A 24,075-nucleotide genomic window follows, 5' to 3' on the forward strand; every position below is an offset into this window, starting at 1 on the left:
ATTTTTTAATGTTAAATCTAATGTAAGAGTTTCTGCTTTGTTGCATACTGTATCCCCAGGGCCTTTGTAGGTATTCAATAAATATTTGTCTGATAGAGTATTTGTGAGTCACATCTACATGAATACATACATATTAAGTATACATTAACATGAAAATTAAAAGTGTGTGTGTGATAGAAGAAACTTAGGTTGTCTTATTAAATATTGACAACTTGAATAGTTTTGTTTTTAAGATTTTAGTTGCCAAAGCAAAGCATTGTTCTGTGGGCTTAGCATTAACAAAATAATTTTCTTAATGCCCTTGTTTACAACTGAATGATATAACTTAAAAACCTTAAGTAATATTCTCCTAGTTAATTTTCTGTATTTTGAAAATAATGGCTAATGTATTTGAATGTTTTGGACACTCTATATGTAAATATTACTTTAAATGAAGATCATATTATTCCCCTTAAAATGCATCATAATAGTGAGCTACGTGTAAAGGCTGGAGTAGGAAATAGCAACCATTCCAGTATTCTTGCCTGGAAAATTCCATGGACAGAGGAGCCTGATGGGCTATATATAGTCCATGGGGTTGCAGAGAGGCAGACATGACGGAGCTCACACGCACACATGTGTAAAGGCTACAAAAGTCTTCATGTGGTAGAGGCCAGAATTAAATCTTTATCTGCTTCTATAGGCTGTGTAATGCTGATAAAATGTTGCTTAAAATAATATTTTTGAATAAGATTGTTTTTAAAGCAAGCCATATGTCTCATTCCTAGTATTAGTAATAAAATCTAATTGTCAAAATGTATTTCTTTCGCAGCTTTGTTATCAGCTACAGCCCTGAATTATCTGCTGTCTTTAGTTGCTGTCGTCCTGTTTTTTGTTTACTATACTCATCCAGCCAGTTGTGCAGAAAATAAAGCATTCATCAGTGTCAACATGCTCCTCTGCCTTGGTGCCTCTATAATGTCCATACTGCCAAAAATCCAAGTAAGCTTGGATTAGTTCATTCGTTATGAAGCTTCTGTTTTCCTAAGGTTTCCTAAATCTTGAATGATCGCAGTATTTTTGTTTTGCCTATTTTTTTGTAGGAATCACAACCAAGATCTGGTTTGTTACAGTCTTCAGTGATTACAGTCTACACAATGTATTTGACATGGTCTGCTATGACCAATGAACCGGGTATGTTTTCTTTGCTTGGATTTGCTTCTTTTAATGAATCCCATAAGCTGTTCTCTTTTTCAAAGATTGCCATTTTGTAAAATTAAGCTCATAGAGGAATGAAGAGAATGGAATAATACCATTTTCATCTTTGATGTACTGCTATATTTTTTCCCTTAGTTTCTTCCTTTACTAACAAAACTATAAGAAATTATAGGAAAACTATAAGAAATATACCTGATTTGTAAGGTGCTTGTGATAGTATATGTAAAATTAAAACCTATTAAAATGTTTGTTTAGTCTATTTTAATTAGTATAGATTTTTTTAAGTTCTTTTTGTCTGTGATTATCTTACAGGTGAATCGAATTGGTCTTTGTACTCTTTTTATAGGCCAGTTTTACTGCATTTCGTGGAAGTATAAGCCCATATATGTTATTTGGGGTGAAACAAATTGGGAAATAAATGTGCTGCAGTAGTCTGCATTTGGTTGAATCCATAGATAGAAAATTGCTAATATGAAAGGTTGGAATATAGAGGCCAGCCATAAAGTAAAATGCAGATTTTCAGTTGTGTTGTGGGTTGGTACTGCTAATCTGCTTGTTCAAGGGTCAACTATACTATTTTCTGAAAAGGGAAAAAATGGTCTCGTTTCCTCACAATTAAAAAAATTACAGAATTTTTGACAGAAAAAAGTTTTCTGACTCTTATTTCATTCCATTTATAAATTTCATAGGTGCTTTATCACTAGTTGGAGAAAAAGAGTTTATTTAGTGTACTAGAGATTCCTTATTTTTGTCCAGGTAAGTGTCTAGAAAAAAACTAATAGTAATTTGCTTTAGGGATTATCCTTACACAAGTGGCTTCAAGGTAAAAATCATTTTTCAGTGATAAGGTGGCAATTGACATATCTGGCATTGTGGGAGGTAAAAAACATATTTGGGACACTTAAGTGAATACCAACCCCATTTTAATTCTTTGTTAAAAGAGTTGAGAGGCTGAATAAGCATTAGGTCACTATGATTTATGTACTAATTAACTGATTTTATGTGTAAACTATCTTGCTTATATAACAATGTAGTTTGACCAGTTGATAAACTTCATAAAATCACTATTGTTATTTCATAGTATATAACAGAAAAGGCAGTGCATCTTAGTTTAGGACATCTGAATTTTATTCTTAACTCTGCTTGAGCTTTACTATAAAGTAAAAAATTTACTAAATTTCACCAATTTCCTGATCAGTAAAAAGCTTAAATGTCTCAACTCTTGCATGAGGTTGAAAATGAAATTGCTTTTCAACCAGTTCGATAAAACTAGCATTATATAATGTAAAAGGTCTCATTATTAATAAATACAAGTTGTCTTATTTTTTATTTGTGCCTTTTTCTAACAGTTTTTTGAGTTTTCACGTGTATAGAGAGTTAAAAAGAACTACAACTGTCCTCTGAAAAATTTTTTATACCTTTCTAACATTTTAATTTGACCTTAATTTACATTGTAGAAACAGAATGTAACCCAAGTCTACTGAACATAATTGGATATAATACAACAAGCACTGTCTCGAAGGAGGGGCAGTCTGTACAGTGGTGGCATACTCAAGGAATTATTGGACTAATCCTCTTTTTACTGTGTGTATTTTATTCAAGGTAGGAAAAATTATGGATTTTATTTTTTTGAAGCAAAGTCCAGCTATTATTCATATATGAATGTTGTGTTTAAATTCCTTTTTTTTCTTTCTCTCTTTTTAAACTGTCTTTCATGTAGCATCCGTACTTCAAACAATAGTCAGGTTAATAAGCTGACTCTAACAAGTGATGAATCAACACTGATAGAAGATGGTGGAGCCAGAAACGATGGGTCACTTGAGGATGGTGATGATGTTCACCGAGCTGTAGATAATGAAAGGGATGGTGTCACTTACAGTTACTCCTTCTTTCACTTCATGCTTTTCCTGGCTTCGCTTTATATCATGATGACCCTTACCAACTGGTACAGGTACTTATATTTTATGAAAACTTTGCATGTGGAAATTTGGGTGGCTTTTTTGTGATTCCATTGTTAAAACATGGTATTGAGTACTTTTTATCCTCCAGTATATTTCAAAATTTACAACTAAATGAATAGTGAGATCAGTATGAGAAATGCAGACTTTATTTCCTTGCTTTAGCAATAACAATCATTAAAATAGTTCCAGATCTTAAAAGATTGAAATAAAGTTTCATGAAGCTACCACATTGCTTAGGGAAGTACATGTTGACAGGGATCAAACACAGTGATTTCTAATACTGACTAACTAGTTCCCAACATAGTGTAGAAAAAGATACCTTTTTTCTTTTTTTTTACCTGTTTTTGTTTAAATTTTGTCAGTTAAAGCTTTGAGGATTTCAAAATTGAAGTGTGAATACATTAACATAAACTAATTTTTGCTTTTATATCACTTCAAAACTGATAAATCTCTTTGTTAAGAGGAAGGTAGTAGTTTATATTTTGTCTTTAAAAATTCTGATTTAGTTCAAAGGATTGCTGAAAGATTTAAGATTCAAGTTGAACTGTATAGTTAGGGTAGTTCTATTTTTAATACTCTTTAATGCATAATAATATCCTTAACAATTTGTAAGAAAACTTTGAATACCAGCAAAAGATGTAAAAAAAAAATTCATTTGTTTGAGAGCAGCCTCTACTGGCATTTATTACTGAAAAAAATATATATATACTTAAAAATTCCTATACTGCAGCATATTAAGGTACAAGAACTATTCCAAATAATTCTCAGTAATTCACAGCTTTGGCTGTCAGGTAATAATAGTAAATATTAAAGATGAAAAGTATTTGTTATGTTTCATCAACATAAAAATCAGCTAAATTTGGGATGTATTTCCTTCCCAGTTTCTTAAATCTGAGAAGGTGGAGAGAGCTCCTGTATATACTTTGAACAAATTATATTCTTTGTACAGTTTAGAATTGATAAGTCTTTGTTAAATAATGTTTTATTTATCCAGAGGTCACACTCCATTTCTCTGCTATCTCATTAATTAGTTAGCCAGAGATACATAAAGATTCTCTGAGTATTATGTAAAAGAACTACTTCACAGGCCTATGTCTTCTACTCCTTAAAAGATTTTTTTTTAACCTTTATATTAGCTGCCAAAGTGGTATGGAAAACAAGGCAACAGAGATAATCCAGCAACTACATATGTTATCACAGATTATATACAAAGAATACTTTAAAATAAGGAAACCTGCTAGCTTGATGACCAATAATCCAACTTCTCTCTGCTTTTTGTTTTCCTTAAATATTAGGTATGAGCCTTCCCGTGAGATGAAGAGTCAGTGGACAGCTGTCTGGGTGAAAATCTCTTCTAGCTGGATTGGCATTGTGCTGTATGTTTGGACACTGGTGGCACCACTTGTTCTTACAAATCGTGATTTTGACTGAATGGGACTTGAGGCATGAAAGTCTTACTTTGATCATCATTTATTTGAAATCAGCAGTATTCCCAACTTTTGTGAAGTTGTGTGTGTGTGCTTCCCATGTAACTTCTCCAGTCTTCTGGCATGGATTAGATTTACCGCTTGCCATTTTATTCATTGTAGTCTTGCCAAGCGCATCAGTATGTGTTTTAGAATGAATCAAGAGTTGTATGAGTATGTTGGTGGTAAGTTAGGAGAAGTGGACATTGTTAGGTTTATTCTCTGCTCTGTACCTGTGAAAAGAGTAAAAACAAAACTGCTTGGCAGTTTGATTTTTAAATTGTGTTAGAACATAAGCTGTTTCAGAAAAATATGAAAAATGTATGGCTGCCTTTTGAAATATTTGATGCCTTGTCCTACAGGATACTGCAAAGAACATGGCTGTCCTAAAATTGTAAAAATTGTATAAACAAGTCACAAATGCCAGTTTTCTAAAAACTTTTCAGATTTTTCCCTTGATATGAAGGTAAGGAACATATACAGGTATGGAGTATTTGACTGAAAACAGTGTAGGTTATGGTGGAGACACAGACACAGAATTTTCAGAGATTTGCTAGTGGTAGGTACTGAATTGAATACCCAGGTAGGCTGTAATGTCCCCTGAGTACAGGTAGTCTTTCATACTAACACAGTGAACTTTGTTTGGTCATTATAAACACATGCAGATGTGTTAAAATGTGTTCAGTGGAGAAGTTAGGAACTCTGAATGATTTGGACAAAGAGTTTGAAAAGGATAATCATAGGTTAGAAGGAGGTTGAAAATCACTTTGAAAGTTTGTTTTGAAAATCAGAGCTAATAAACTGAAGGCTACTAAAGCCTATTTTGCAGTTTCTTACTGTTCTTTTAACAGTGAAGAAAGTGAAGCTCAGATAGCTAATCAGTGGCAAAACAGGGAAATCCCACATCTGTCAAACACAAATGGCATTTTTTCTAGAACTTAAAAATAATTTCTATTCAAATACATGCATAATAGATTTTGCACCATTGTGAGTGGTAGATCATTTATGTGATGTGAGTTGCTGATGTCTAGTATGCCTTCTACACACAAACTGAGGCCAGGAGAATGATGGACTGCTGTAAAATAAACTCCTGTTTAACAGTATACTATTCAGCTCAAAAGATGCTTTTCTATTTGCCGCCATCTAATTGAAATATATAGGTTATTAAAAATCTTTCAACTTGAAAATCAAGCAGTATCACTGTTAACTTAGAAACTCTCAGTTGTGTCATTAGTGTCTTAAATCTTAAAATCTACATTTGCTTCTTTTAAGATATTTATTAATGTAAGCAAAATATAACAATTCCTCACCTTCTATTGTGTTGGTATTGTATTCCATGATCTCAAATGGCTGTTTTATCCTTAAATAAATGAATTCAGAGAAAATGTGTGGTATCAGTTCAGTCGCTCAGTCGTGTCCGACTCTTTGCAACCCCATGAATCGCAGCATGCCAGGCCTCCCTGTCCATCACCAACTTCTGGAGTTCACCCAGACTCACGTCCATCAAGTCAGTGATGCCATCCAGCCATCTCATCCTCTGGTGTCCCCTTCTCCTCCTGCCCCCAATCCCTCCCGGCATCAGAGTCTTTTCCAATGAGTCAACTCTTCGTGTGAGGTGGCCGAAGTACTGGAGTTTCAGCTTTAGCATCAGTCCTTCCAAAGAAATCCCAGGGCTGATCTCCTTCAGAATGGACTGGTTGGATCTCCTTGCAGTCCGAGGGACTCTTAAGAGTCTTCTCCAACACCACGGTTCAAAGGCATCAATTCTTCAGCGTTCAGCCTTCTTCACAGTCCAACTCTCACACCCATACATGACCACAGGGAAAACCATAGCCTTGACTAGACGAACCTTTGTTGGCAAAGTACTGTCTCTGCTTTTGAATATGCTATCTAGGTTGGTCATAACTTTCCTTCCAAGGAGTAAGCGTCTTTTAATTTAATGGCTGCAGTCACCATCTGCAGTGATTTTGGAGCCCCAAAAAATAAAGTCTGACACTGTTTCCCCATCTATTTCCCATGAAGTGATGCGACCAGATGCCATGATCTTCGTTTTCTGAATGTTGAGCTTTAAGCCAACTTTTTCACTCTCCTCTTTGACTTTCATCAAGAGGCTTTTTAGTTCCTCTTCACTTTTTGCCATAAGGGTGGTGTCATCTGCATATCTGAGGTTATTGACATTTCTCCCAGCAATCTTGATTCCAGCTTGTGTTTCTTCCAGTCCAGTGTTTCTCATGATGTACTCTGCATATAAGTTAAGCAGGGTGGTAATATACAGCCTTGACATACTCCTTTGTGGTATGTCCAATGTGTGGTATATTCTTTTAAATTCTAGAGAATATAATTTTAGCAAATTTAGGTGGTGTAATACTCCAAACTATGTTCTTCCTGTGTATATTAAAAAAAAAACCTGACATTGGAGGGTTTAGTAACCATTTTCTGTCCTGAAAAAACTGAATTGTTTTTAAGGTGGTATTTACCCTTTTGGTTCTCTGTAAACAACCCCTGAAGTGGATCTCAAAGGTAATTTAAGTGTTATTCTCCTAAAAGAACTAGACCGGTTAAGTTTGGAGAATAATTTTAATTCATTTGATACATATTCTAGACTTCTGTGTCCTCTAGGCCTTTTTTCCTGAGATGCCAATTGATGCTGCTTTTTTCTGACACTTCAGTATTTAAAAAAAAAAAAAAAAACCCTTACTAAAAAAAATAAAGCTCTATCCCATAGCAGCAAAATACCAGAAAGAGAAATTAGAGAAATAATCCCACTTAACATTCATATCAGAAAGAATAAAACACCTAAGGAGGCAAAAGACTTGTACTCTGAAACTTTTAAGACACTGATGAAGGAAAATGAAGACAGATGGAAAGATATACCACGTTTTAAGATAGATAAAATCAACATTGTTAAAATTATTACACTACCCATGGCAGTCTACAGATTGAGTGCAATCCCTGTGACATTATCAATGGCATTTTTCAAAGAACTGGAACACAAATATTTTGAATTTGCGATGGAAACACAACAGACCCCAAATAGCCAAAACAGTCTTGAGAAAGAAAATGATGCTGGAGGAATCATGCTCCCTGATTTCAGACTACAAAGCTACAGTAATCAAAGCAGAACAGTACTGACACAAAAACACATCAATGGAACAGGTCAGAAATACCAAAAATAAACCCAAATGCTTCTGATGGACAATCTACTACAAAAGGGGCAAGAGTACACAATGGAATACAGTCTCTTCAATAAGTGGTTCTAGGAAACAGATCAGTCTCCCAGAATAATGGAAATAACAAAACTAAACAGTTGTGACCTAATTAAAGTTTTTGCACAGCAAAGCAAACCATAAGCAAAAGACAAACTACAAAATGGGAGAAGATACTTGTAAATGATGCTACTGATGAGATTAATTTCCAAGTAATACAGCTCATGCAGCTTAATATTTTTAAAAAAAGACATTTTGTCACCATTTGGCCAGTGTCGCACCCTTTTTAGTTCTGTCCTGTGACAGTAATAATTGTTCAGTCACTCAGTCATGTCTAACTGCAATCCCATGGACTATATATATATATATATATATATACACACACATATACATATATAGCTTGCCATGCTTCCCTGTCCTTCCCCATCTTCCGGAACTTGTTCACACTCATGTCTGTTGAATCAGTGATGCCATCCAACCATCTTGTCCTTCGTCATCCCCTTCTCCTACCCTCAGTCTTCCCCAGCATCAGGGTCTTTTCCATTGAATATTCAGGGTTGATTTCCTTTAGGATTGACTGGTTCGATCTTGTAGTCCAAGGGACTATCGAGAGTCTTCTGCAGCTAAGCCTTCTTTATGGTCCAACTCTCAAATCCATACATGACTACTGCAAAAACCATAGCTTTTTGACATGTGGACATTTATCAGCAAAGTGATGTCTCTGCTTTTTAATACTGTCTAGGTTTGTCATTGCTTTTCTTCCAAGGAGCATCTTAATTCCATAGCTGTAGTCACTATCAGCAGTGATTTTGCAGCCCAAGAAAATAGTCTGTCAGTTTCCATTGTTTCCCCATCTATTTGCCATGAAGTGATGGGACCAGATGCCATGATCTTAGTTTTTTGAATGTTGAGTTTTAAGCCAGCTTCATTCTCTTTTACCTTCACCAAGAGGCTCTTTAGTGCCTCTTCGCTTGCCATAAGGGTGGTGTGTCATCTGCATATCTGATGTTATTGATATTTCTCCCAGCAATCTTTGATTCCAGTTTGTGTTTCATCCAGCCCAGCCTTTCTCATGATGTGTACTCTGCATATAAGTTAAATAAGCAGGGTGGCAATATACAGCCGTAACGTTCCTTTTTCCAATTTTGAACCAGTCTGTTGGTCCATGTCCAGTTTTAACTGTTGCTTCCTGACCTGCGTACAGGTTTCTCAAGAGGCAGGTAAATTGATCTGGTAGTCCCATCTTCTAAGAATTTTCCAGTTTGTTGTAATCCACACAGCCAAAGGCTTTAGTTTTTCTGGAATTCTCTAGCTTTTTCTGTGATCCAATGAATGTTGGCAATTTCATCTCTGGTTCCTCTGACTTTTCGAAATCTAGCTTGTACATATAGAAATGTGTGTCTATTTATAATACACATTTATGTGGAATTGGCTCACCAATTACAGAGGCTGACGAATCCAAAATTGGGCTGCTTGGGTTGGTTTTGAGACTGTGGTAGATATTCCAGAAGTTTGGGGCTCAGTCTAAGTCATAGTATCAACAATCAGGTTGATAGCATGCACCTTTCATATACTGAAAATGGCACTTAACCTGATCTTCCCCAAAACTCATAATCCCATCTAATTATGGGAAGAAACAAAGTGACCCCAAATTGAGGGACACTGCAAAGTATCAAGCCAGTACTCCTCAAAATTGTCAAGGTCTAGCTTATGTGTAGTTTGCTTGAAACCAATTTCTTGAAATTTACTTTATGACCTAATCTGCAATTGATTCTCAATGTATTTTTACCTTTGCTTGTTATTTCATGTAGGTGCTAACTCTCAATTGTAGCATTTTATGTATGTTTATTTTGAGTGTCATCTGGTCATCTTCCCAGCCTGTGGATCTGTGTTCTCACACTTCAGCTTCTAAACTGAGTATACCAAACCCTATGAAGCACATAGTGAAAGTCACTCAGTCGTGTTTGACTCTTTCTGACCCCATGGACTATGTAGTCCATGGAATTCTCCAGGCCAGAATACTGGAGTCCATGGAATTCTCCAGGCCAGAATACTGGAGTGGGTAGCTGTTCCCTTCTCCAGGGGATCTTCCCAACCCAGGGATCGAAGCCAGCATTGCAGGGGGATTCTTTACCAACTGAGCTATCAGGGGAGCCGGAAGCACATAGTGAAACACCCTAAAAGAACATTTATCTCTAAGTCACTAGCTCCCTTATGGGCTTACTTGTATCCCAACTCAGGCAAAAGAAACTGGGAGGTGGTATGAAGATGAGGGGTACATACCTGTAAACCATACTGTGCTGTTTTCCACATAACACACAGAGACTTTTTGCAATAAACACAAGTTTGTTATTTTTAAAGGAAGCGGTTTCCAGGTCTTCAATTTCCATGTGTACATTTTCCTAAAGTGATGTACTTGAAAAGATGTCTCAGGACAAGGCATCATCCCTTTTAACAATTACTCTCTTCACACTTGAAACAAATCAAATAATTACTCCTCGTAATTCATCCTGAATCTTAATACCAAGGCACTTCGGATAAACTTGCTAAATACCCACAAGTAGAGACAATTTTAAATACTGGTAAGAGAATGACACGTTTAAAAAATCCTTTGCAATTCAGCTGATTTATATTTCTTTTCTTTCACTGAAATAATCAGGATGATCTAATTAAATTACCAGCTAATAAAATTTTTTAAATACTTGAGTGAAATCTGAAGGATTTCATATTTGGTGACATTGCTGTAACAAAATTCCTTCTATGTTCATCTCTTTTTTTGTGTTAAAGTTTCTTAGGACTTGATAAAAACAAATTGACGCTCTTAATATATTGATATTATAAACTTACCCCCAGATAATAAAACATTTGGGGGAAAAAATCCCTGAGATCTGTTCACCCCACAAAAAGATGTATTTCTGATAAAATTTTACTTTTTATGTTACAGTTCAAAATTTAAACTATCTTAGTGAACAGTGAAATCTCTTAACAGATCAATCCCCCAAAATTCAGAGGCAGAACATAATAAAGGTTTGCTCCCCCCTCACCTGCAATCTAAAGGAATATCCAGGATTGATGGGTGGCTCTCCTCTAAGCGGTGATCCAGGAAGCCAAGTTTCCTCCTCCTTGTGTATATACTCAGAAGCCACATACTCCTCTGCATCAAGCTAGCAGATGAGTAAAAGGTGAGCAGGGTTGCATGGGGGAAATTTTCAGACCAGACCTGTAAGTTCTGAACATTGCTTTTCCTGATTTATTAGAATTCAGTTCCATAGCTACCCTGTTTACAAAGATGGATTTAATGTAACTGCATGATATGAAATGGTTCAGCAATTAACAGTCTCTGCCACATACCTTTATACTGTTTTGATCAACTGTGTATTTATAATTGGAGACAAACTTTAATGCTTGGAATTTTAAAGTTACAGAAAGTAATTTCAAATTTAGTTGCAGAGAAGTGCAACAGTTACCGTCAATGTATGACTATCATGCATAATAAAAGTAGTATAAAATTCTTTGGAGAAAGTGGAATGGATAATGATGAACACCAAATCACTATGGTATTTAGATATACATTTTAGATATACATTTAAAAGCATGTTAGAGAAGGCAATGGCACCCCACTCCAGTACTCTTGCCTGGAAAATCCCATGGACGGAGGAGCCTGGAAGGCTGCAGTCCATGGGGTTGCTAAGAGTCGGGCACGACACAGCGACTTCACTTTCACTTTTCACTTTCATGCATTGGAGAAGGAAATAGCAACCCACTCCAGTGTTCTTGCCTGGAGAATCCCAGGGACGGGGGAGCCTGGTGGGCTGCCGTCTATGGGGTTGCACAGAGTTGGATGCGACTGAAGTGACTTAGCAGCAGCAGCAGCAGCAACTTTTTAAAAATGGCAGTATTAACAGTATTCTAAATTCCCCCTGGCTACTTAAGATGAAAGTGAAAAAATGAAGGTGAAGTCGCTCAGTCGTATCCGACTCTTTGTGACCCCATGGACTGTAACCTACCACGCTCCTCCATTCATGGGATTTTCCAGGCAAGAATACTGGACTGGGTTGCCATTTCCTTCTCCAGGGGATGTTCCCAACCCAGGGATCAAACCCAGGTCTCCCGCACTGTAGGCAGACGCTTTACCATACTTAGGATGAAAAAGTTTAAATGTCACCTTAAAAAGTACTAGGAGATACAAGGTTTTCAAAATTATTTTTAAAATACTTCTAGAGTTATCCTTAAAGGAGAAGAAACTTAATCATATCCCCCAGTGAAGAAAGGAAGGGAAAACGAAAAAGTCTCTGAAGCTATCTCTCCTCTCTAACTCTTGGCACTTTTATGCAGAACACTGTTTTGAGTTCTTGAATTTGTTCACCAAGATCCCACTGTCAGAGCCAAGTATTTTAGGATCTGCTAAGGAAGGGTTTCTTACCCTTCTGTGCTAGGCTTTATTTGAATTTTCATATCATAGTAAGAGAAATTCCAAGATACTAAGAGAGAGTCTATAGCCAATAAGGAAAGCCATCTCTGTAATTTCTCATCAAACAGCCCTATTTTAAAAAGCATTCAGATACTAGCTCACTGCTTCCAGTTCTCTGCTCGAAGGTAGAATTCTTCAGGTGATGGTTCTCTGTCCTTGCATTAAGTCTCTCTAATCCTTCTGAGCAAATGTTTCAAAGTGATTTAACTGGTTCTCTTTTCTCTCAAGGTGAAAATTAAAGGCACTTTGCATCCAGTGATAATGTTCATACCTAATTTGGACAACTGGAAGCATTCTTTTCTCAATTCTTTATTAGAAACATAGAAAGTAAGCCAGTATAATTTTTAAACAAAGAACTTAAAACACATTAAATTTGGAGTCATTATATTTTCCTCCTTGTTGCAATACAACCTATCCTCTGAGATGAGGCACAAAGAGCTTGGTATGATTCATGTTTAGAATAATGGACAACAGACAAAGTTCACAGTTTACATCTACCTACTTCATATGAAAAGGAAAGACTGTCACATGTGGATCTCACTCCAAAGAAGACACATAACAGACACTAGATACGCAACATTCATTATATTTATTTTACTAAATAGTATGCTTCAAAAAAACACAAAACAAGCCAGAAAACTTTTACTTAAAACTAGTCCAGTGAGCTGGATGGGTTGACACCATCCCATCCCCTTCTGTCTATAATATATGCAGCTGAAACTGTATCAGACAGCAAGCACTCAAGTATATGTTGCCTTCCTTTTGAACATGAATGAACTTCTCTGAACCAAGAGAGACAAATGAAGTTTTACAAGATACAGGCACTTTATGTTCCCAGTTTTATAAAGAAGTCATGTGAAAATACTCAATAAAAGCAACTGGAACAGAGAAAGCTTTAGGAGTTCTACCATTAGTTATAGTGACTTACACTCAAGGCAAACAAGACAGCATCAAACAAGTAAAACAAACAAACGAAAAGTTTAACTGGGGTTAATGAACATATATGTAAAAAAGAAATCCAATTTAGTGTAACTGGAGAAAACGGCCATTTGAATCCAACTTAAAGATATGCCAATAATGTGATTTAACACATCAAATCTTTATGTACCTATGTAATTGAGTAACACCTGAAAGCTTTGCAAGAGTGGGTGGTTAGTGAGAAAAGCAAAAGGTGCTTTTGATTCCACAGTTATCTGATAAAATGAAACAAAGAAATTTACAAAAAAAAGTACCAAATGATACTTTAAAATAAATAGTTCATCATTTTGATGAATATATACACGTAGCGTCCACTTCTTGGGGATTTAGCTATCTAAAAGTGGCATGTCACTATCCAGAGGTGCAGGAGCGAGTTCACATAAATAAAACAGTGTGGCTTCACTAGCTTCAGCTTCAGTCAATGGCTCCAGGCGAACAAGCTTACTTTGGGTTGGTTCTGGGTCCAAGCTGCTATCCAGAAGCTCATCAACTTCTATGGGTTTATCTACAGAGGACATAACTTCTGACGATGTGGTACTCCCCTGTTCAACAGAAGAAGCAGGGTTCCCATCGAGGAATGCAAGAAGTGGAAAAGCAGTGTACTGGATAAGCTGCTTATCTATAATGAAGATAAGAAAAATGCTCTTTTACCATCAGCTTATACAGAATTCAAGCTGAAAGTGGAAAAAACAGAAGTAGATGTGCTTATGTGCAATCATTACCCTTATATACAGTCAAACATGATACTTTGTGTCAGTAAATTTAAAAATATGTAAGTCAGAAAATGTAGTCTTATATTCACTAATTAAGAAATGAGGGTTCTTTCAGTTCTTCTGAAGTTAAATAGGGCGGGAAATTACAAACTTTAAGAACTATCACTACACGAATTTCCTTTGTATGCTGGAACCTTGATATGTTATGAATACAATGAAGACTAATACATATCCATGTTCAATCATTAAGCATGGCAAAACCTTCCTTTGCTCACATTAGTTTCTACATAGAAACCTTAATTTTAAAAAATGAATACTACATTTATACCTACCTGTTTTGGGCTTAGATTTTCTTCCCTCTTCTGAAACTGGCTGAACTACATTGTTCTTGGTTTCTAATCCTTTATTCTCAGACTAAAAGAGAAAAAATAGTATAAAAATCCTTGTCTCATATTTTTTATGTTCCTGAAAAACAGCAAAACATTTAAAATTGGTACAGTATATGAATACTGGTATGTTCTCTGAAATACATGGGAAAGGGGAGCTTCAGGAGAGATGAACTAGAGAGAGACAGAGAGAGAGAGAGAGAGAGAGAGAGAGAGAGAGATTTGAGTAGATGTAATCAAATTGGCTAAGAAAACTACTGCTGTCACCAAGTGGATGAAACAAAGAACTTGAACTAGGATGCCAGTAAGTACAAAAAAGGAGGGGCATTTCAACAGCAGAATAGACAGACTCTGTCAAGAGTAGAAGATGGTAATGTATCAAAGATGGCTAGTTTCAAACTGCTAATGAGCTAATTCTATAAACAATTTTAAACAGTTTTGGCTTAAAATGTATTACACATTTCGCTCACAAACAGAATATTTAGCGTAAATAAACATATTTACAGTAGCCCAGGATGACATGATGACATCCTTAAAACTATTTATATTTGGAAGCCTCAAATGTGAGGCGGTATTTCTTCATTTCCTTTTTGTGGCTCTTTCAGTTCTTTTCTGTCATTTAAATTACTTCTTTTGACACTGTCTTCTCTCCTTACACCTGACTGTAAGGGAATTAAATCTTTAACATTAAGTTCTTCAGTGCTTTTTTCAATGATGTTCAAACTGAAGTGCTGAGGTTCAAAATTTTTCCTGAATAGCTGTTAAGTCCCAGATATCTGCATGCTTGTAAATTATATATGGTTTAACATACTAATTCCTATAATTTCCCTGATATCAACACAAAATTAAACAGTACAAATTTCCAGAATTCACAGATAATACTGACTTCATGACATAATAAAAACTAAACTTCCCCCCAAATTATTTCTCATTTAGCATTCACAATTAAAAAAAGCATTAATGCAGTAATATTTTCTTTGTGTTTCTACTTCCTGTGCTAACTTGCCTCAGTTGTGTCTGACTCTTTGCAACCCTATGGACTGCAGCCCGCCAAGCTCCTCTGTCAATGGGATTCTTCGGCAAGAATACTGGAGTGGGTTGCCATTTCCTCCTCCAGGGGATCTTCCTGACCCAGGGATCAAACCCAGGTCTCTTATGTCTCCTGCACTGGCAGGTGGGTTCTTTACCACTAGCGCCACCTGGGAAGCCCTAAATATGTATTTTTCAAGGATGCCACTGTTGTTATTCTAATATGAGAACCAGGAAAACAAGCGGGTTTCATCTCCCAAGCAAATTTTTGCTTATTCCTAGCAGCCACTGAGACTGCTATACTGCATACTGATTCATTAGGAAAAAGTGCTTTAATACACATCGTACAATACTTGTCACCGGCAACGGAATGAAAGCTGATGTGCCAATTATTTAAAATTAATCGAAATTCTAAAACATGATAAAAAATCACTCTCAATTTTAATTTTTCTGTAGTATTGTAGAATACTATAGAATTTGGGCTTCCCAAGTGGCTCAGTGGTGAAGAATCTACCTGCCAATGCAGGAGACATGGTTCGATCCCTGGGTCAGGAAGATCCCTGGAGAAGGAAATGGCAACCCTCTCCAGTATTCTTGCCTGGAAAACCACATGGACAGAAGAGTCTGGTGGGCTATGGTCCACAGGGTTTCAAAAAGAGTCATACATGACTCAGCAACTGAACAAACAGTATTGTAGAGAATATGCAAACTTGCCATTTAACTGTTATTTCTGAAAGCTTTTGGGAACAAGAAGATGATCCAAGAACAGAGAATGCCTTCATGTCTAACAATAAACAAACAGTGCAGCACATTCACTATATATATGCATGATCCTTGTTCACTCAACCTAAGGTCTGCTGCTGCTGCTAAGTAGCTTCAGTCATGTCCGACTCTATGTGACCCCATAGACAGCAGCCCACCAGGCTCCCCTGTCCCTGGGATTCTCCAAGCAAGAACACTGGAGTGGGTTGCCATTTCCTTCTCCAATGCATGAAAGTGAAAAGTGAAAGTGAAGTCGCTCAGTCGTGTCCGACTCTTCGGGACCCCATGGACTGCAGCCTACCAGGCTCCTCTGTCCATGGGATTTTCCAGGCAAGAGTACTGGAGTGGGGTGCCATTGCCTTCTCCAACCTAAAGTCTAACATTCAGTAATACTGTATTACTAAAACACAATCGGACTGTGGTCCATAAATTCTTATAATGTAAACCTAGGCAAACTATAATCCACATGCCAAATTCAGCGTTCTACCTGTTTCTTAAAAAGTTTTACAGAAGCACAACCACACTTATTCTCTTATGTATTATCCATGGTTGATTTTGCAGACCTGAGTAGTTGTGAAAGAGAATATCTGGCTTCCTGCAAAGCCCAAAATATTTAGTCTTCAGAGAAAAAGTATGCCAACCCCTGATATAAACCATCCAAATACCAAATATATAACCAACTTCCTAGTTCAAAAATTCACAAGTACCTTCAACTTTTAAGTTACCCAAGCTATAACTTTGAAAATGTGGTGAGGCTATCCTCACTGAACATGACAATAGTTAGAAAAATTCCACCTCCTCACTCTAATACCTCATATTTATTAGATATATGTTCATTTTTTATTAAAAAAATATAAATTAAATTTTGATTCTACTGAAGAATTTGTACAAATTTCAGGGGAACTGATTTACCTTTTTATTCAATGAAAAACAGGAATTATGAAATGATTTGGTATAAATACAAGATAAATGAAGTATACACCTACTCAAGACAATAAGCCATACAATGTAACAGACTGATTTCTAAATGTCCGCTCTAATAACTTGATATCCTTATTACTCACTGAAAACCAGTTCTAAAGAATCTATTAACTCGTGCTAATCCCAACTATAGTTACTATGTTTAAGAAAATAAAAACTCCCCTTAAAAAAGTCCCAAATCCATACTTCACTGATTGAACTCACCTTCCCTACAAATAATACAAATTCCTGTGCTTTTACTATATGCTAATAAAATGAAGGAACTCATTTTCAATATGAATACCCTCAAATTTCAACAAAAATGCTGAGGTGTTATTTATAGATGGAGTAAGAATGTAAAATGAAGACATCAGAACACGAAGAAATAATATTTTAATAATTTCTTTCAGCGACATACCTAAGTATGCCTAATTTAGTCAGTTTATCTTCCAGCACGTTGAATGCTAATTCCACATTCACATTTAACAGCACAAGGCACAGAAGAATTGGGCAATGATCACCCCATAACCAAAAGCTAATTTTTCATTTAGAATTTTATTATCTTGATTACATGTATTAGGTAAGCGTATAAAATGCTTTTTGTAACTGGGAGTGATACTGCTCTCTACTTGGACTTTTTTTTTTTTCAAATTCTTACAGCTATGGGTCCTGAGCAACATGAATTAAAACTTACTTTTGTATTATTGATGTAATCTGTGGGATTCATCTGCACAGAACTAGTGAAAAGCTGAAAGACCAAACAAGAAAGATGATAAGTTTAAAAAATATTTTAAAAAATTTAACTGTGTGTTCAAAATTTTATACAGCTATGTAGGGTGAAGAGATGTAGTTCCTGCACTACAAATTTTCCATATAGTAAAACAAGTTTGGAAGAGAAAAGCAAGAAAGCAGAAAGAAAAGCAAACAAAAGCAGAGCAAGCTAGCCCATGCATTAGATGTTTTAAGAATTTCTACCCTATAATAATAGTAGGGTAAATCACTTGAAACAAATGGTGGTTTTCCCATCTCCCCTCTCCTTCATTTAGTTTTTCCTCCCTAAATGCCTTCAGCCTTAAATGGCAACCAGGGCTGAATTCCTTGCCCTTACAATGATCCTTCACTGACTGACTACCTGCTAATTATGCGATAATTGTACAGAATCTGCTCTATGAGAATGGTTCCTAAATTACACCTCAGGTGGAGTCCTCTGATCAAATGGTATAACTCCACATTGATTATTTCACATAGCAAGGGAAGCCACATAGCAAGGGAAGCCACAGATGCTAAGACCACTGCTTACTGCACTCCTGAGACCAGCCACTTTACAAACATAATTTTTGTTTATGTCATAAGCTTCAAAGTCATCCCTTCCACAGGGATTTACTGAGCATCTAAGAAATAATTGACATCATGAAGAATACAAGATGACACTATACCTGCTCTCCAGGAGCTTACAATCTAAAAGGCAAGATAAGAACAAAATCAAATAGCAACATATGATCAGATACAATCCAGTATAATAGTAATTAATGGATGGTGGGGCTCAAAAGTACTAAGGAGCTAAGAGAAAGAGAAAAGAAAACACAGACACACAGGATGAGACAAAATAAACTATGTGACATGTATCCGTTCCTGGAAAATGGTTAGGACCTAAAAAGGAGAGGATGTCATAGCATTAGCAACAATAGAGAGGAAATGGTTGTGAAGTAAGTTCTACAAATGAAATGACTGGTCCAAAGGACACAGAAGTTCTGACCTGAATAGTTAAGTTGTATATGTGAGGTTTTTAAAAATAAGGCAAGGCCAATGAATGGACAGGACATTCTGTCCACAATGAGCATCTTGGGAGTGGCCTGAGTAATGAAATATACTGACTAAAGCATTTTAAGAGAATGAGCACACCAAATGGTTTGCAGGACAGAATGAAATGCAGAGGCTCCTTCACCCTCTAGACACTCATTTCTCTCCTTTAAAGTTCCACATTCACTGTAGCCCTAAAAATATCCTCAGCTCTTCCTTTCCTTTTCCTACTTTTATACCACCTACTGTTCCAGAAAAAAGAAGAAACTCGGTTTCGTAACTATAGGTAGGTAACTATACACATCACTGCCAATCTCTACCAGTTCAGCTTACACATGCCTTGGAGGCCTGACCAGATTTTGTCCCTACTGAGAGTAGCATCTGAGGAGGACCTGCAGTATAAACTGCTCTCTCCTCCTTTGCCCCAACCCCCCATACGCTGACTAGGGACACCTTTATGTATTCCTAGCAGACGCATGGTCTCAAGTAGGAAAAAGTAGATCATGTATGAGGAACTGACACGGTTCAATTCCAAGGTCAAGTCTCTCCTACTGATTCCACATTGTGTCACTTAGTACTGAACTCTGCAGCAAGAACCCATGAACTTCTCAGCATATTTATTCACACATATACTTATTTTTTCCATTCAGAAAACAATGCAGCTTATGAGTAATTTTTCATTTATAACAATACTGCATAATTCAAGAATGAAACAATGAAGGTCTTAGATGAGAAAGGCAACAGTGGAAACAGAAAGGAGGCGCGATTTGTGAATGCTATCTTGGAAAATACACAGCACTTGGTAAATGGGGAGATAAAGAAACCAAGATGACGATGATTAGTATCCTGTGTCAGTAAAGAGAAGTCTGATACCACTACAGAAAATAAAACTAAAAGGTAGCTACTTTAGAGAATAAACAAAAGTTTGGTGTTAAACACAAATAATTTAAGGCAAGATCTAACTGATGATCCCAAAGGCATGGAATTGGAATTCAAGCCAAGTTTACTTTAAAAAATATTAAGAGCTGGAGATACACTTTTGAGAGCAATCCTACAAGCCAAAATCCCTTGAGAGGCAAGACAGGAAAAAGAAGAGGCAGAAAAAAAATAGGATAAAAGACTGGGTACTTTGGGGAATAACCACAAGTGTAAGACAGCAAGACAAAGAAAAGCTCTTAGAAGAAACAGAATGGTTAGGGACACAGGAAGAGAACAAAGAGGTCCAGTGCCTTTAAAATCAACATAAAAAGTTCTATTGAAGAAAATCATTGGTGTTAAATAATAATAGTGTCAATTATTTATAATCTTTACAAAAGCCCTTCATGTCAGGCATTAGCCGTATTTAATAGATGGGGAAACTGAGCAAGGGAGGTTAATTTTTCCAAGATTAATAACATAGCTAGTAATTAACATGAGCCAAAAATGGAACCCAAATCTGTCTGATTCAAAACAAACCTTCTTCCACTAGCCCAGTGGCCTAATTTAGGGAGAAAAAAGTTGCAGTCTATTTACAATAGGTAAACCAAGGCAGCATAGGATTTGAGTAAATAAAGATATTTACTGTCAGATTTACTTGACAGATACATATCTGTCAAGATAATCCAGAACTTCAAAAGAAAATATGGAATAAAAAAAGTAACAAACACAGCCACTCATTTCTACAGTTTTGGAGTATAAGGATTAGAGAAGCAGAATGGTAAACAAGCAGAGCAATACATCAAAATGTTTTATAAGATGGAGATTACCTGTACCTACTGAAGGCAGCTGGGAAAGATCAAGGCTAGAGATAGAAAAATAAGAGCGGCAGAGGGCAGGTGTACAAACTGTCTTGAAAGAGCAAACAGGTACTTACTTTCTAAGAAGAAAGTATATGAGACTGTACAACTGAGAGGACCGATGGTGAATTATGGTGAATTATGCTCTATGAATAGGGAAGAATTGGCTAGATAAGGTCGTGAGGACAAAAGAATGTGCTAACTGTTCCAAAGTTAAATGACCTAGTTGAAGACAGAGGATTTGTAGACAGTAAGAATTACAGGATTTTATTTCCTTCTATGTGATGTAAGGGACAGATACTCTAAAAGGTCTCTAAATTCAGACTGGGAACAAAGACTGCAGAATCAAGAAGGGCTGTCAAGTTATTGTTAACAAGTCGAAGTAGGTCATTAGTATGGATGTTAAATTTACTAGAGAGCAACATGGAAAGGGAATCTTCTAAGAAGGTGAAATCCATCCTGTGAGGTACTAATGATTTAGGAAGAATAATAGCCATCTAACACTGACAAGGCTTTCCAGGTGGCTCAGAGGTACAGAATCTTCTGATGTGAAAGAAGCTGCATTTTAAGGGGAAAACATACCAAAAAAAAAAAAAAAAAGGAACAAAAGTTTTCAAGAAAAAAACACAACAGAAAATGGAAATAGAGGAAAGAACAAGATTCTTCTGAATAAGACCAGGCCACATAGGAAGCTTTAGCTAAGGGAGACAGGAATGGTAGGAACAAGAGAAAAGAAAGCAAGGAAGGTGGTTAGTGCCAAAAATGATAGACAAGGATTCAAAGTCCAGACAACACTGGAATCAAGTTCATACAGGTGCTGGTGAGGACTGGAATAGGGGAATCTTGGGACTCAAAATATAAAAAATGTTTAAAAACAGCAAATATGACAACATATAGTACATTTGACTGAAAAATTAATTCCCAAATATTGAGAAGTGTCTCCATGATCTTTTTTACAAACTTCTACTAATTTCTATTCAATGACAATTTATTCCAGAGCAAAATGTAACACAGCAACAAGTCCAGACAAGACCTGGATTTAACAGTACTTTTGAAAAGAGTTGATATGTTGTTGCAGAGGGATTAACTGAACTTCTACTCAGAGACAAATAGTGATCACCCTCCTTCACTGTCCTGAAACCATCTGTCCATTCTAACAAAACCATTTCATTTAAAATAAATGAAATGCAAAAACAGTGTAGAATTCAATAAAATGATGCACTGATTTATAAACAATATTCACATATACACAAACTGGTAGTACAACAAAGAATATTCAAAGTACCTACATCAACCAGGAGATCTGGGTCTATGCTAAACTGTCTTCCTGACAGCATGGCTTGGAAGTCCTCTAAACTGCAATCAATACTGTCAAGATAATCCAACAGCTCAACCCTAAGGAAAAAAGATATTAAAAAAAAAATCAAATATAGGTTTCCTGGCTTTTATGTTTATAATCACACTGCAAACTTGCTAGGCAAAATATTCCTAGCAACTGCTGAATCCTTACCAATTTTTAACCTTAAGAGATCCTATTTAGAACTTAAGATTCAAAAATTCAGTTACTTGAGAACCTACAGCCTTTATATAAAACTTTAGTTTTTAAAGAAAAAAATTCTGCAATAACACAGTCTGACTTTATCTTTTTCCTCTGTATTATAAATTATAAATGTTTCACCTCTTATTACTGGTCTTTGCTACTAACTTCATGTTTTCTTATACTATAAATAAGCTCCTTAATAGAGATTGTGTTATTCTGTAGTCCTGACAAAAACATAAATACACAAAAACACACACACTTTGAAGACATTCAAAAACAAGTATTTCATTAAATAAATCTAAGGAAATGACAAGAAAATCCCAAGACTGCTCTTGGAATAATCAAAGCTTTCTCAAAATAACATTTGCAGAGTTCAGTCCGGACCAAAATAGAAGGTTGACTACCTGGGTTCATAACCTGAAAGTAAAATCATTCACAGAGAAAAAGAACATGTGAAGTAAAAAAGAATGCAAATAAATTTAAACAGCATCCAGATGAGTACTCACTTTCCTAAAAGATTGATGTTATCATTTAAAATGGAATCCATCATGGTCACGGGATCTTCTGTGGTCAGACTAGATGAGCCATTCAGCTGGACGGCACTAGACATGAGAGGGCTGGAGCCGTCACTGCCTGAACTCAGGGATTCTCTGGCTGGTTCACTCTGATCTCCACTTTGGATGACAGGTGCATATTCATCTTCATTGTCATCTTCAACAATGACAATATCAGGGTACTGGCTACAGCTAGATTAGCAATGTGAGAAATAACCAATTACATTTTCAGACGAAGTCAATAAATTCACCCTATCCAGTCATTCTCCAGGGAAACTGTCCCGTCCCCCGCAAAGCACCTGACAAAACGTTTAATTTTCTTGAGTGTGAGGTTTAATGACAAATATGATACTTCATACAATGTAAGAGAACAAAGACCCAATTAAAGGTCTTAAACTCCAAACCTTAAAAATGAGAATTAATTCTCATTGCTTTTTGCTGAGAGTCTTTTCACTGGAAGGAGGGAGGTACTTGGTTGAATAATTTGGCTTAATTTTTCAGTTCAACAATTAAAATATGGGTGAGATATTAGTTCATCAATGAATAAAGTAGCTTTAAATTTAGATCTGTTAAGAAAAGCATTATTTTCATAAATGTTACTTCATAATCTCCTTACTTGGAGGGATCAGATATAACATCCTCATTAGTTTCTGGAATAACTGGGATATTTTCTTCATCTGCATTATCATCAGTAACATCATAAATAATGATGTCATCTGAAATCCGCTCCCTTGACTTTAAACCTTCAGTCCTACTGTGTGGAACCTAAAAAAATCAGGTAGAAAATGTATCAGAAAACAAATTATTTTGACTACCAAACAACATAGCATTTAAAAAATGGTAACTGGGCTTTGAGATACAATGGTAAGCAAAACATATTTTCTCTGCCCTAATGGGACTTATACACTAAACTGGTATTAGAAGTACCAATTCACAAAGGTATAAGGTGTATTATCTGCATGCTACTTAACTATTTCTTTCACTGTAAGGGACCGTAAAGATGACATACCTCAGAATGTTTTAAAGTATTTCTTATACCCAAAGAGTTAAAAAGCTTAGGACTTCAGAAATCTCAAGCATAACCAGACGGCCACTAGGCTGGTGGAGATTATTTCAACTTCAGCTACTTTTGTTAGACACGTTTTATTCTGACTCATTAGATGGTTTCTTTAACAGGGGGGGAAAAAAAACACTTCAACTATCCTACACTAGATGTCAGTTTGGCTTTTTAGCAATGATTTTTTTGTTTTAAATTCAGCTATAAATATATTCAGACC

The 24,075-nt window shown here is 36.0% G+C and overlaps 2 protein-coding genes across 4 annotated transcripts in view; one reads left to right on the forward strand and one right to left on the reverse strand.

Moving 5' to 3' along the window:
* The window catches only part of SERINC1 (serine incorporator 1), a 33,655-nt gene extending 27,646 nt beyond the window's left edge, over window positions 1–6,009 (forward strand). Inside the window, exons 6-10 of the mRNA NM_001035427.1 lie at window positions 812–981; window positions 1,083–1,173; window positions 2,655–2,799; window positions 2,918–3,148; window positions 4,454–6,009. Coding sequence (NP_001030504.1) covers window positions 812–981; window positions 1,083–1,173; window positions 2,655–2,799; window positions 2,918–3,148; window positions 4,454–4,589 — 773 coding nt within the window. The 3' untranslated portion in view covers window positions 4,590–6,009. The remainder of the gene's footprint in view (window positions 1–811; window positions 982–1,082; window positions 1,174–2,654; window positions 2,800–2,917; window positions 3,149–4,453) is intronic.
* Window positions 6,010–12,871: 6,862 nt separating this feature from the next.
* Window positions 12,872–24,075, reverse strand: part of HSF2 (heat shock transcription factor 2) — a 39,805-nt gene continuing 28,601 nt past the window's right edge. For 2 of the 3 annotated variants that reach the window (NM_001083405.1, XM_059889629.1), the window contains exons 8-13: window positions 23,415–23,563; window positions 22,751–22,990; window positions 21,994–22,099; window positions 17,824–17,877; window positions 14,325–14,406; window positions 12,872–13,898 (exon numbers count right to left, since the gene is read on the reverse strand). In NM_001083405.1, the coding sequence (NP_001076874.1) occupies window positions 13,606–13,898; window positions 14,325–14,406; window positions 17,824–17,877; window positions 21,994–22,099; window positions 22,751–22,990; window positions 23,415–23,563 (924 nt within the window). In that variant the 3' untranslated portion in view covers window positions 12,872–13,605. The remainder of the gene's footprint in view (window positions 13,899–14,324; window positions 14,407–17,823; window positions 17,878–21,993; window positions 22,100–22,750; window positions 22,991–23,414; window positions 23,564–24,075) is intronic. The other variant, XM_024996503.2, reaches the window with a different exon arrangement.

Source organism: Bos taurus, chromosome 9 (genome assembly GCF_002263795.3).
Source record: "Bos taurus isolate L1 Dominette 01449 registration number 42190680 breed Hereford chromosome 9, ARS-UCD2.0, whole genome shotgun sequence".
Lineage (NCBI taxonomy): Eukaryota > Metazoa > Chordata > Mammalia > Artiodactyla > Bovidae > Bos > Bos taurus.